The 13,977-nt window shown below is 33.5% G+C and overlaps 1 protein-coding gene across 2 annotated transcripts; it reads right to left on the reverse strand.

Moving 5' to 3' along the window:
• Window positions 1–3,261: 3,261 nt before the first annotated feature.
• Window positions 3,262–11,735, reverse strand: LOC108995650 (putative clathrin assembly protein At5g35200). Of its 2 annotated transcripts, none has more exons than XM_018971241.2 (16): window positions 11,483–11,735; window positions 10,773–10,887; window positions 10,614–10,683; window positions 10,361–10,458; window positions 9,091–9,232; window positions 8,891–8,991; window positions 8,205–8,288; window positions 7,945–7,995; window positions 7,790–7,855; window positions 7,646–7,711; window positions 7,460–7,540; window positions 7,271–7,348; window positions 4,887–5,036; window positions 4,627–4,702; window positions 4,233–4,345; window positions 3,262–4,022 (listed from the first exon to the last, which is right to left on the reverse strand). In XM_018971241.2, exons 2-16 carry the CDS (start codon window positions 10,869–10,871, stop codon window positions 3,660–3,662), a joined length of 1,638 nt encoding a protein of 545 aa, XP_018826786.1. In that variant the 5' UTR covers window positions 10,872–10,887; window positions 11,483–11,735; the 3' UTR covers window positions 3,262–3,659. The 2 variants fall into 2 exon arrangements, with proteins under 2 accessions (XP_018826786.1, XP_018826785.1); XM_018971240.1 differs by having other exon boundaries at window positions 10,773–10,894; window positions 11,483–11,648.
• Window positions 11,736–13,977: the final 2,242 nt, after the last annotated feature.

Genomic DNA, 13,977 nt, shown 5'->3' on the forward strand with positions numbered 1-13,977 from the left:
TATATACACTCTTTCATTTTAGAAAAAGAACTTTGTTATAACATTTATTTCATATTACATGTGTTTTTGCGACCAATAGTAGAGGTGAGTGAATGAATCTCTGATTCCTCACTGTGTGAGTTTTGTTGATCATAATTGAAGACCTTAATTTATTTATGCCCTTAGGAGACTTTTGACTATGTCACAAGATTGATGTTTTAGTGTCTGCTACTTTGGCATGTTATCTATGACCATAAATGATGCGGTCTAAAGAAGCATTGCTAGAAAAGTAACTGGACTTAAACTAAATGACATGAGGACAGAGAGAAGACTATTTGATAACACATCGATATTGGTGTATACTCATTGCCGACAAGTTATGTTGCTTCTTAGAAGTTGTGACATAACTGTGAGTACATTATGTTTTATGGAGATTGAGCATTACTTTGAGACATTTGGACTCGAAAGAGATTAGGAATGCTTAGGGTAGGTTTGGGGGGTGAGATGAGAATTTTGTGTTTTGTTTTGAAATTTAAAATATTAAGTTTTAATATTATTATTGTTTTGAAATTTGAAAAATGTGTATTGAAATTTGAAAAAGTTGAATTGTTTATTATATTTTATATGGAGATTTGAAAAAAGTGTAATGATGAGATGAGATGAGATGAGAATTTTATGTTTTGTTTTATGCTCCAAACCTGCCCTTAGTCTGATGTGATCAAATGAGTCGAAGCACAATGAGACACTTTTAGGGATGATGCTATGCTGATCTTCTCTCAAAGAGATTTGGTATAGTGCTCCTATTTTACTTTTACAGTTGTGCTCGATGGTCACAGACTCGCATAGCCTATTTGCCAAGTATGAACAAGATTGAGAACATATTAAGAGATGCAGACTTGTAGTCTTGCCCACTATGTGCGAGTGAGAGATATAAGAAATGGGCACTCATAGTGGGCACCCATTCCCCTTCTCTTAGGGTCTTGGGGGTTATGAAGTGGCTCTTAAACCACTTCATTAGCCTTGATGGCTGACTCTTAATGGCCAGTCAAGGGTTACACTTAGAGAGGGTATTTACATAGTCTCTCCCCCTTTTGGATGAGTGGCTTCAATCTTGTAACAACAAAAAGTGACATACTCTCTCTCAAGTATGGTTCTCTCTAGTCCCGGTATTTAGGTTATAGAATTTGTGAGTATTGCTCTAGTTTTACAATGTAGCACACTCTAGCATCGATACGGGAGATTATGGATGAACAACAACGATGACAGAGAATTCATAAAATAATCGTACTAGATCCAAGATATTTTCAACGAGATAATATCGCTTCTGCTGTATACTTTGATCTAGTATTTCTAACATTAACATTATTCATTTATAAAAATGTGAGTCTGACAAAAAAAAAAAAAGAATTTTTTATATTTTTATAATAAGATTCATTTTTTTATAAAGAACCTGCACAAAACTAGTGCATTTAGACTTGTATATGCCATTTCCCATTTTATAAAATTCAAAATTGAAAAGTTTCGAGTTATTCTAGAGAGAAATCACTATAACAGTGCATATTTTGCACTCATTGCATGACTACTTCTAATTAATTGTTCCCAACACTCATTTGGAGAGATGTGTGGTCTACATGATGCCACATCATGTATGCAAAATAGATGCTACCAATAGTGACTTCTATCTATATTTATTCGTACTAAAATAACTTTGATTATGATATAGTTAGAATTAATCCCAAGATAATTATATACCTATAATTTTTTTTATAATTATTTTAAAACTCATTTTATCATCAACCAATATAATTATTTTTCAAATCAAATTAATTAGCCACGTGAATATTATGTGATATAAAAACTTTCAAATAAAATTATTTATTTAATTATATCACTTCATTACAATAATTTTAATTTCACATAACTACTCACAACTTGAAAGAGTGGTAAAATAGGTAGGACGATGCTACAACTACCGATAAAGAGTACCAAATGGTATACTGATATTGTTAATTTTTTTCTTAAATCATTTGTATTAGTATTTTTTTAAATACTAAAAAATAAATACACAAATATTTTAAGATAAAAATACCGATCGGTATACTTTTTTGGTAGACTTTATCAGCAAAAATATCATTTTTTAAAGAAAAAATCTACTAATTATTATTTTTTTATCATCGTATAATATGATATTAAATAATAAATTTATAAGTTAAATATAATAAATAATTTTTAATTATCTAATACAATATTATAGAATAATAAAAAGAGAAAAATATTATAGTCACAAATAGATTATGTAAAAATAATCTTATAAATTGATATAATTTGTCAGATTATAAAATTAATTTTATTATAAAGTAATTTAATAGACTACATAAAATCATGTCAATCTATAAAATTATTTTTATATAATTTTTTTTATGATTGTAATAATACTCGTAAAAAAATGATGAAAATTAAAATCACGAATAGTTTTTCTAAATAGGTACAACTTTATTTAAAAAAAAAAAAAAAAAAAACTTATCATTTTGGGATGCTCCCAAACTGCCTAGGAAATGTCAGTTCCCCTCCCCAAAAGTCCGAGTCTCCCTTGGCCGTTGGGATGTCCACCTCAACAATCATTAACTTAGGCTTCGTTTGGAATCACAATTCCTCTCAATTCATCTCAATTCATCATTATAATTTTTTCAAATTTTAACATAAAATATAATAAATAATTCAATTTTTTCAAATTTTAAAATAATAATAATAATAATAAATAATATTCTAACAATATTTTATTATCTTAACTCAACTCAATTCAACTCACTTCAACATTCAAACACAACCAAAACTGCAAGAAATCTGTCTCTACCAACCTTTCGCAAAACTTTGAAACATTGCATATGCCCTTTATACCTGGCAGCCACTTTTTTTTTTTTTTTTTTGGAAGTCACTTGAAAACTCTTGATAGTGTGAAATCGCATTCTTTCTCAAGTTTGACCCAACAGCTCTGTTTGGATTCAAAAATAGTTAAGATGATTTTAGATGAATTAAATAAAATATTATTATTATTTTAAAATTTAAAAATATTAAATTATTTATAATATTTTATGTAAAAATTAAAAAAATTATAATGATAAAATGAGATAAGAGTTTTCAATCCAAACCGGGACTATATCATCCAACAATAGTGGCTATTGCATTCTTAATCACCCAACGTAAAATACAGTTTGGATTATCACACTGACCAAAAAACACAAACGAAATGACTAAAAACAAAAATAAAATGTGAAATTAAACTTGGCAAAAGAGAGAAATTAATGGCTATTCATTACATGAATGTAGTAGTAGTACTATTATGGCTGGTCATATACAAGAAGTCAAGAATACATTTCCTGCTCAAGCATATCAAAGATTAAGCAGGTATAAAAAGAATCACTAAAAGTAGTCTGGAAGACATTATTACCAACCTTCATTGACATGAAATAATGATCAAATCATCCAAAGTCCTCGCTCCGACTAATTATTCAACAAAGAATCTCACCCTAACTAACTACTGCACAATGCACAACATATGGTACACATAATCTGTCTATTCTTCATATTTTGCATTTCAATAGCCAAGAACCTGACTTCTCTCCCATTTTTCGGTTTCCACAATGTTTCTGGACAAAGAATGTGGTCTTCGGACAAAGCATCTAGATAAGGCCTGTGTATGGATTGTAGGCTTGAACGGGCATACCTGAGCCATAGGGGTGGACACTGGCTCCATATGGATTTCCAAAAGGATTTAAACCCTGTTGCTGTTGTGGGCCCATCATCATCATCTGCTGTTGCTGCTGCAACATGAAGGCCTGCTGCTGGTTGGCCATTGCTGCCATCTGTACAGTAGGTGGTGCAGCCACAGTGTTGGAGGCAAAAAACGGATCTTGTGTTGTCTGATGCACCATGGCACCAGCCATAGGGACTGGCTCCCATGGGTTGTAGCTCACATTCTGGTTATTTCTTCTGATTGCATCATCATAAAGGCTGTCTAGTGTAAGCTTGTCTAATCCTCCAGCCTATTTTCAATAATGACAGTGTTGGAAAGCATTATTGTCATTACACTCAGCCAAAGGAAAAGTATCATTCATCAGTACAACATTCATCAGTCATTAGTGAACTAGCAAAAACTTGTTTGTTGTGTGTTTATGAGTGTGTGTGTGTGTGTGTGAGAGAGAGAGAGAGAGAGGTTAAGGCAAAATGGTGGGGGAAAGAAACAGATCAAGTACCAGTTTGCTAGCAGCCGTCGCACTCTCATTTGAGCTTGGAACAGTGACAAGTGCCAACTCCCAGCCTGTAGTTCCATTTACTTGATTTGGAGCAGCAGGTCTTGGTTGATCAGCTGCAACCACCATCACAACAAAACATGGAAGCTCACTCCAATTAATGAACAAATTTTTTATCTCAATCTAACTTTAGTCTGTAGGGAAACTAAGATTTATATTCCCAATTTCCTTGAGGTTTATTATATATGGAGCTCTCAATTCTTAATATTAAGAGCTCTGAATCTTGGAACACAACCAGTTCAAGTTGACGTTTATGGGGACTAAATCCAGTTCTTAACCTCTTTGGGTGGCTAAACACTACATTGGATATATTCGACAAAGAAAAATGACGCCTTACCAACTGGAACAATAGCCAAAGCCAGAGCATTCTTCTCATATAATTCTGAAGCTTCTGGAGTAGGATCATGCAGACCCTAGCAACCAAGAAAGAAACAAAACCCTTAGGAAAACTATTAAAGACTCAACGCATTGGTGAGCATGCTTAAGTGGTAAAGTTGTGTTCATCCATGATGCAAATTTTTCAAAATTAAAATATGCACATAAGCTTCAGCTTAACCTAAGTTTTTAAGATAATAAGAAGCAAGATTTGAGAATTACCAACAAATCAGGTTCAACTACAGGCGCTTCTACTTTCACTGGTTCAGGTGGAGGTGGAGGTGGCGATGCTGGACGTTCCTCCTGCACCTCTGGGGCCTTCTTATATTCTATGGCCAAGACTTCCTTGGGGGAGACAATTTTATCAACCACCTGATTGGTTAAGATAAAAATTTAGGAAATTGTAACCATACTATAATTTGATCAGAAAATCTTATTATTCCAAAGAATGCAGATAAAAGGATAACAATGCCTTCAATAGAGTGAGAGAAAAAGGGAAGACAAAAATTGAATCAAAAGAAAAGGAAAAACAAGAAAGGTTAAAGGAGAATCGGGTCACTTTTCAGACTATTATACTTAGTTGTCCAATCTGCACAGACTATTGCGTTGTCCTCTTACGTAAAAGAGAAAGAAAGCTGACTGCTGACCATCATACGAGATTGCATGTGTGCAGACCTAAATACGTTGCCCAGCACTAGATCAGGTTTCTAGGAAATTTCGGCTTCTTGGATGAGGTCTGATGTTTAAGAATTTAGTGCTGGTTAGGTTATGAGAAATTCTAGGCAAGCACACCTACATTGCTCAAGCAATCGCAGCTAAGAAGGACAAAAACTATCACACCCTCAAAGCTTAAAAATAATTACATTATTTAACCCAATATCTCCACCATATCTTGATAGAATCCCAATCATTTTCTCACGAAGACTAGGATTCCAAACAAGAAAGCAAAGTAATCAAAAGAACTTCTAAACCAAGTGAGAAACTGCTGAATCAGAACCGGAGTAAAGAACCTAGGACATAGGAAGAAGATTCATGGGCCTCCAGTAGAAACCATTCCAGCAAATCAAGGTACTTTTAGATTATCCCTACTTTAAAAAATTACTTAAAACTAAGCCAAAAGGTTCTCAATACATATAGGCCCCACATCAAATAAAGACCATAATTTCAAATAATTCAGGTATTTAAGTCCACTCTTCAAAGACCTTCTTGCTACCGCATCGTTCTCCCCTGTTTGGAGAAGACCTAAAGTTTTGAAGCTTTGAAGTACTAAAATTCTTTGCTTCTTGAAGGGTAGATTTACTGTTCGGGTATACTATAAGTCCCCTATTCCCATGGAAGAACATATGGAAGACTAAGGTTGCATTTGGATAGTGAGGTGATCTCAGATATTCTGTGAATAGTATTATGGACAGCTTCAATAGGGAAGATCCTCACCTTAGATAATTTAAGGAAACATCAACTCATTGTATTGGATTGGTGTTATATGTGCAAGAAAAGTGGGGAGTTAGTGGATCACTTATTATTGCATTGTGACGTGGCTAGGAGTTTGTGGAATGATATCTTTGCTAGAGCGGGGCTCCATTGGGTGATGCCACGAAGGGTTGTTGAATTTTTGGCCAGCTGGCAAGGCCTCTGGGGCACCTCTCAAATTGCAGCTATGTGAAAGATGATACCAATATGTCTATGGTGGTGCATCTGGATAGAGAGGAATGGTCGCAGCTTTGAGGATCGTGAAAGGACAATGGATGAGCTTAGAACTTTTTTCTTTAAACTTTATTCCATTGGTCGATTGTAATAGACTTTAATGGCATGAACATACATGATTTCCTTGTATCTTTAGACACCCATGCATAGGTGTTGCTCTTGTATATGTCTCGTGTACTTGGCTTCGCCTTAATGCAAACCATAATGAAGCAGGACATCCTTCTTTGCAATCAGAGCATTGAGCTTTTCAAGAAATGGAACCATCAATGCAGGTGACATGGTCTTAAATTGTTGCGCAGGTTGAACTACGGAAATAGGCTTTTCTATCTCTTTTATTTTCTGCCATGTTGCTATGTTGAACTCTTCCATTCTTGAGAACTCTTTGCTGCACAAATGGTAAAGACTCTGTACCATTGGACTCTTCACTCAAGAAGTTTCTTCCTTTCTATCAACTTTCACCTTTTCTAGAATGTCCTAGAATTTTGTTAAGTATTTGACAAAAATGAAATTAATAAAAAAAAAGTACATAAAAGAAGAATTATCAGCCTCAGGTACAACCTATCCAGCAAACCTCGATACTACTCTATTATCTATACTTAATAAAACTCAATCAAAACTGAACCGAAAACTTCCTAATACAAATAGATGCAAAAATAGGACAAACTAAATAGACAGAGACCTTGTAAATTCCAAAAGCTCCAAATTAAATCAATACCATAATTTCAATTAGTTTTGATTTATAAGTTTGCACTTTTGGAAACTACTCACTCCCTGCATTACTACTGGTCAGTAATATCTGATGTTCTTTGCTTTACATTTAAATATTAATGCACATAGAAATTTATTTCTAATAATTTACTTGATCCAAGTCTAATAAAGTTTAAGAAAGAGTTGTTCCATACTTGGTCCTTGCGAAATGTTGAACCCCGTGGAGCTTCTTTCACATACTCTTCCATGGCTTGTAGAAATGATGCAGGTGGCTTCATTGAATAAAGTAGTTCACTTAATAACAAAAATATTTAAAACAAAAAAAGGGGAGAAAAAAATCCAAGACAGCTACTCCAGAAGAAAACACAAGTAAGACATCAAACCTGCTCGATCTTAATAAACTTCTCCCCACGGCCAATATCAAAACTTCTACATGTTTCATAAAATTCTGATAGTCGATCAGCCTGAAAAATACACAATATGTAAAAATGACATAAGTAAATTCCTTCCCTTACAAACACTGAGCAGCAGTCTAGACCAGGGCAAAGATTCCAAAAAAACAATGTTACCTGCTGCCCCGCCCTCCCGTATATATCAAGCGCCCTCATAGCATCATGGCGTTGCATCTCAAAGAACTGTCATGATTAAGAGTATCATAAGGACATTTCTGAATAACCCAATTTCTTATTTAACAAGCAAAGATCAGACCCAACCTTGTCAACCAAATTGACCGTGCCATCACTAATAGCTTGATAAATTTTTATGCTTTCTGAAGCCACCTATTTAAGTGATAAGGAAATGAGAATCAAATCAAATTGATTAATGAAAAATACTAAAGGAAAGAAAAATGGTAACACTTTTCACCCACCATTGAAAGTGCTAACTGAATGACGAAGTTATGAATTGCTGCCCCTTGTGGCTGCACAAATTTTCATCATCATTCCCCATTAGAAGAATAAAAGATCATGTTAACTTACCCTAGAAGTCCCATGATAATGACACCCAATATATTAATAAAATCTTACTTACAGCTGACATGAGCTGACATCCATCATTTGCATTTTAACAAACAGTCACCATTACGTAGGGCACAAAACCAATTATCTTGAATTGATTGAGCTAAATTACCTGGCAACCAAGCACACGAAAAAGTAGCTGTTGTAATGCTGGCAACTGATCAAGCAGTTCAGCAGTTTCCAGATCTTTCGTCCTCTGCCAAAAATGCATCTATCAGTCCTCCAAACTCACCAAAAGATCACCAAACTATAGTTTCACAGGATAAATACAATGCAAGGGAGCAAATAATGGAAATAAACTTCTGAGAAGATCCTTCAAAATATATAAATGTGTGCCCAAAGTTATGAAGGAAAGTTAAGAGTAAGGAGGACAAAACAGAACAACATGCAACAATGGGTGAGATAGGTTATACTAAGGGATAACTCAACCACTGGCAGAGGCAATATTGTTGATGTTTTTCTGAGAAAGACGAGGGAAAGTAAAAGAGCATGCCCATCAAGTAATTCCCTACCTATTGCCAGTGTTTCACTCTAAAACGAGAAAAAAGAATAATGCCACGGGAGGGGGGGGTTCAATCAATATTTCATCATTTTGGATCTACTATTTTGGAGAGGGGTCACATCCTTGATTAGCTTCATCAGAGATTATCCTATTAAAGCATATCAAAACGCTGTGGTCACCAGGTCTTGAATTGTAAAAATTGTTAACATCCAGATGGAAAGTAGCAATTGCTTTCCTAAAGCGAAATGAAAGTGACATTAAAAAGAAATACCATAATAAAGAAACAAAATTCTTACAGGGCGATCTGTCTCAATGTCATACTTCAACACACGAAAGCATTCCAGCCTCTCTTCCAAAAATAAGGCATACATACGGACCCAAGCAGAATAATCCCATGCTGGGGAGCAGATGAAAACAATCTCATAAACAAACAACCCAATTTCTCAATAGACAAATGTTTTCACATAACAAATAATAGAGGAGTGAGAATTGGTACCATTAGGACTCGAGTCATCTTTGAAATGAGACATGTTAAGCATATGGCTTCTGCTTCTTCCATAATTAATAAGTTCTTCATGAAATGTAGGGTCCACTTCCCTCAGAGCACGATGAATTACAATTAAAGTTTTCAAAGCAACCTAAAAAAGCAATTCTGTCAACCAAACTTTAACAACAAGCATACAGAAAACAGTTTTGCTTGAGCCAAGAATCGTTCATTATATATGTATGTATGTATGTATATAGCTAACCCATGACCATCAATTTAACCACATGACCAACAAATATTAATCCCGCTGTCTCTTTGTGTATCATAGTAAATCAATCTTCTAAGAAAATGACATTTGATGCATTGTCTTTAAATAGAAGTTACTAGTCTCCATAACTACAGTACTTAATTCAAATCAGTGTTACTTACAATATAAAATCAAAACCAATTTTGGTCAGGTTCCTGGCACCCTAATGCAAACGTTGCCTAGAGCCTAGGCACAAGCATGCACTTGATTGAAGTAAAACGCACATTTTTCAATATGTTATGTATAATAACAAAATATTCATAAAATAAAATTTAAAAACAGAAAGTTTAAAAAAAAAAAAAAAGATTGTATTATATATTAGTTATTAACTCAATTTGCTAAGAGTATCATACAACATGACAATCACGTGATAAACTAATTACATAAAATTTAAACATTACAAAATTGTTTTTTTTTTTTAAAAGTACATTGTAGAATCAAAGTATATTGAAAATGCAATGACCAAAGAAGCACAAAAATTGTAGGTATTGACTTCTATAGTAACAAATTTTTTTATAAGTAATATTTCCACCATTATTTTCATCAAAAGATTTGTAACCCTCGTCATCTTCCTCGTTTACTTCATCTAAATTAATGGTCCAGACAAAGACTAATAATTAAAACAGACATTTTTATATATTTTTCAAAAGAAAAAACAGAACTACAAAAATGTGCTTCTTTTGCTTTAAGCTCACAAAAAATGCCAAAATTTGTAAATGCGCTTTGCTTTTAGCAAGTTAAGCACTTTGGCCGGGGATAAGGTTTGCTGTGAACAGTTACTAAAACTTCTAATGCATACAATACAGCCACTACGTCTATTGAAGGGTTCCTAAAATTATTATTTATCACATTCAGAAACTAACATTCAAGAACTACAGTGTATAGCATGATGGGGTAATGTTTGATTGCTTGAAGGTTTGACTCTATGCTCATCCATCTCGTCATGAAGTGTCATTAAGGTGATGTACATACCGCCCAATTATGTGTCCTTGATAGCCGTCTGGCAAGAGCATGGATGCAATACGCAACATCAGCCCGAGGTCGTGTGGCTGAAATAGCAGAAAATATAGCTGCAAAGGTAAACATAAATAAATTGTATCAGATACCCCATGCAAAAACCTTCTATATGTAGATCACCAACAGTATAACTGCATAATCGATAAAAAAAAAATAAACTAGAGACCACGGATCCCATTTTGAATATAGAACAATAGAGAGCAACAACCTCTAATGTGCTTTTCCTTCGTCGGGCGCTCAACATGGTTGGTGGCTTTAACTATAGCAATGTCCAATTCCTACAACGTTTTATACCACGAAGAGATACTAAGATAAATACACGGTTAAGAGGACCCAGGAAAAACAGCTACATGTAGATTAAGCATACCTTGTAATCACTGTTGACTTTAGCCAAGGAAACCGTGGTGGTGTCCTTGAGGGCCCCAAGTGCTTTTCTCAAGCTATTCTGCGAACCCGCTCCAGACATTCTCTCTCTCTCAACCCTGAATTCTACAATAAATCCCAACAACTTAATCTGGGCTTCACTCCCCAAAAACCAAATATGAAGACATCAAACACAAACATACTCCAAAGTTTAATATTCCCAAAACTCCAATGTTGTTAATTCAGAAATAGGATTTTAACACTCTACTTAGATCCAACAGAGATAGAAAGTTCATCGGCGACTACTTAATGTATTAACACTAAAATTCAAGAGTTATCCCATTTAAAAATGATATACTATTTATTTACACAAAGAAGCTTTCAAATTTATAGATGAGAGTTAAACAAAAATTCAGGGCAGAAGGTCACCAACAACAAATTTGTTAAATGAGATGTTAAAAGAAACGATTGCATAACAGAACAACAAGAACGCGAGGCGACAAAAGCGAAAAAGTTTGATTCTATAAACAAGACAAGAACGGAACAGAAAAAGCGATAATCATCAAAGATCTGAAAAGACAAGAACGGAACAGCAAAAGAGCACGGAATCCGAGCAAGAACTCAACAATCAAGTGAATGGTTTAAGCACGAAAATCTCGACAAAGAGAATATAGAACCAAAGAGAGACGTGGAGATCAGAGAGCTCGAATTTACCAGTACGTGAACCAACCAGAGAGAGAGAGAGAAGGGTAGATAGAGCGAGAAAGAAGAATTCACGAAGAGAGATGAAGAGTTGAAGACTGGCCTGTGTGCCTGGCAACCAGAGAAAAGTCGAAGGGAAAATGAGTTGGGTTTTGGTTGGGTCGTCGCCGTCTAATTACACTGTTTTGTTAATCTACTACGACTAGTCGACTACTACTTTTTTTTTTTTTTTTTTTAAAGAATTTCCGTCTGTCTCTCGGTCTGTGTCTGTGTCAGAGAATACGGCAATGGAAAGAACTTGTACCGCGCCCACCCCAGGGTTAAAGCGGGATTTGATTCTCTGCAGTGTCTTTAAGCTTTGCTCTTATTCTATTCTCCCCTTGGAATTCGCCACGTGTCTTTCTTATATCCTACCTGTCTAGATATTTTTAGAAACAAAATTTCATTAATACAAAAAAATAATAATAAAAAAAACACACACACACAAATAACTATTAAAAAACAGAAAAAATTGATACGAGTCCATATTCTCAACCGTACTCAAAATAAAATTACTATAAAAAGTAATTTATAATACAATACCACTAAAAAATTATGAAATTATAACAAAAAAACGTGTATATTAATGCATTGAATTTACGTGCTTTGACATAACACATCCACATCATCTAAATCTTAAAAAAATGGAACAATAATTGATCTTTCTTTCAATAAAAAAGAGTGAGGGGTCTATATCATTTGAAAAGAAAAGATAATCTTTTAAGATATTATCTTGAATTGGACAACGAGCAGGTTCTGCATTTAATTAAGATTAGAGCATAGTTTAAACATACTATCTAAAAATCAAATCCAATGACCTTAAGTGATGGATCAAAAGATGGATAAGTTGATGGAGAAGGCACGCATGGTGGTCTTCGAAGATTGGATACAAATAAATTGAAAGTTTTAAACTTTGACTAAAAGAAAAAGAGAAAAAAATAATGTAGGAAGAGATGATGGATACACATATAATATTGTTAATGAGTATGATGTCATCTTTGTGCATTAAGGAAAACAAAGAGGACAAGTGTAATAGGGCTAATATAAGAGCTAATATATCGAAGTGAAATAAATAAAAAAAAAAAAAGCTTAAGCAATTTGATATAAGAGCTATTAATAGGGTAGAAATATTTGATGTAGATCGAACGGTGAATATGATGTCGGTGTCTTGAGAAAACAGATGATGCATGTGTAGGAGATCCATTCTCCTTAAACAGTAAATAGAATTTAGAAACACACTTTCGACTATATTGATTGAAGAAAGAATACTGCTTCGTCTTGGCGAGAGAGAGAGAGAGAGAGAAGTTGCTTAGAAACAATGCTGCCAGCTGGCTGAAGCCACCCAGTTTTGAATTTACCTATCATTCTGCCCTCGGTTTCTCATCAAACTACAGAGCTGCCCCTTACCAATTCCCGAAGAGAAGTTGGTCGGCCCCTCTACTTTAGTTAATGAATGAGTCCACTTGGAATTTAATATTTTAGCAAAATTGCCATGGTGGGCGGCCGGATGCATTGATAATCATCCTCTTAAATTATTAAAAAAACTATTGGGCACCTCATTTTTCCTTCAAAAAATTCTAAATTATTCCTAATAGTTTCAAGAAGACAATACAATTATATTAAAATATAAATTAAAAGAAAATTGACTCAATAAAAATAATTTAAAAAAAATATTGTATAATTTAAAAAAAAATAGCAAAATAATTGAAAGATTGCATGCAACATAGAAAATTAGCTTTTTCAAAAGTTTAATATTATGAGAAATTATATTTATAGTTATAAAGTGTATATTTTTTTAAAAAAATTAATAAATATGAGATCTATATAAATAATTTAATTTTTTAATAGTTAATCTTTTTTTTTTAAATAAGCGATGCTTGCACAACTTAAAACTGTATTCTTTCATAAACATGTCGGATGAAAACATGAAAAATTGATATATTAATTAATGATATATATTGATAAATTTAAGAATTTCAAGAGTTGATATATGGATGAGTTAAAATTATAAAAAAATAAAATTTAAATGATGATTATCTACAAAGTTTATGTATATATTTATAAATAAATAAAAAACATAATTTTTGAATAATGAATATAATTTACTCGGAATTATTTTATAGGCTTTGATTTAGTTTGTAATATATGATAGATCCAAGGGTATTTTATCAAGGACATTACGTCACAGCTATGCGCCACGTGGAACGTGAAACTAACGTGTCAACAGTTTTGGCCATGCGAATCACACACCCTTCCAAATCACAACTCACACCCACAAAACATAATGGTGGGGGCCACTGATGTAGTTGGGATCACTTCTATATATTTAGCTTAAATTATTATTTATGTGTTGTACATATGTGACACGTTGATTAAATGAGTCTGACCTACTACGAAAATAATTATATTCGAAGGTCTTTATTTATACATATATATATATATATAGTGTAAAAATCTTTAAATAATAT

This window comes from Juglans regia, chromosome 1, assembly GCF_001411555.2.
Source record: "Juglans regia cultivar Chandler chromosome 1, Walnut 2.0, whole genome shotgun sequence".
Lineage (NCBI taxonomy): Eukaryota > Viridiplantae > Streptophyta > Magnoliopsida > Fagales > Juglandaceae > Juglans > Juglans regia.

Bases quoted from the DNA above. Each gene is read 5' to 3' on its own strand.
- LOC108995650 (XM_018971241.2), bottom strand. From the start codon at position 10,871: ATGTCTGGAGCGGGTTCGCAGAATAGCTTGAGAAAAGCACTTGGGGCC. The intron at 10,459-10,613 runs GTTGTTGCTCTC...TTACCTTTGCAG, and splicing joins GAAGGAAAAGCACATTAGAG to CTATATTTTCTGCTATTTCA. The intron at 5,037-7,270 runs GTATGGAACAAC...TTAACCAATCAG, and splicing joins CAACATTTCGCAAGGACCAA to GTGGTTGATAAAATTGTCTC.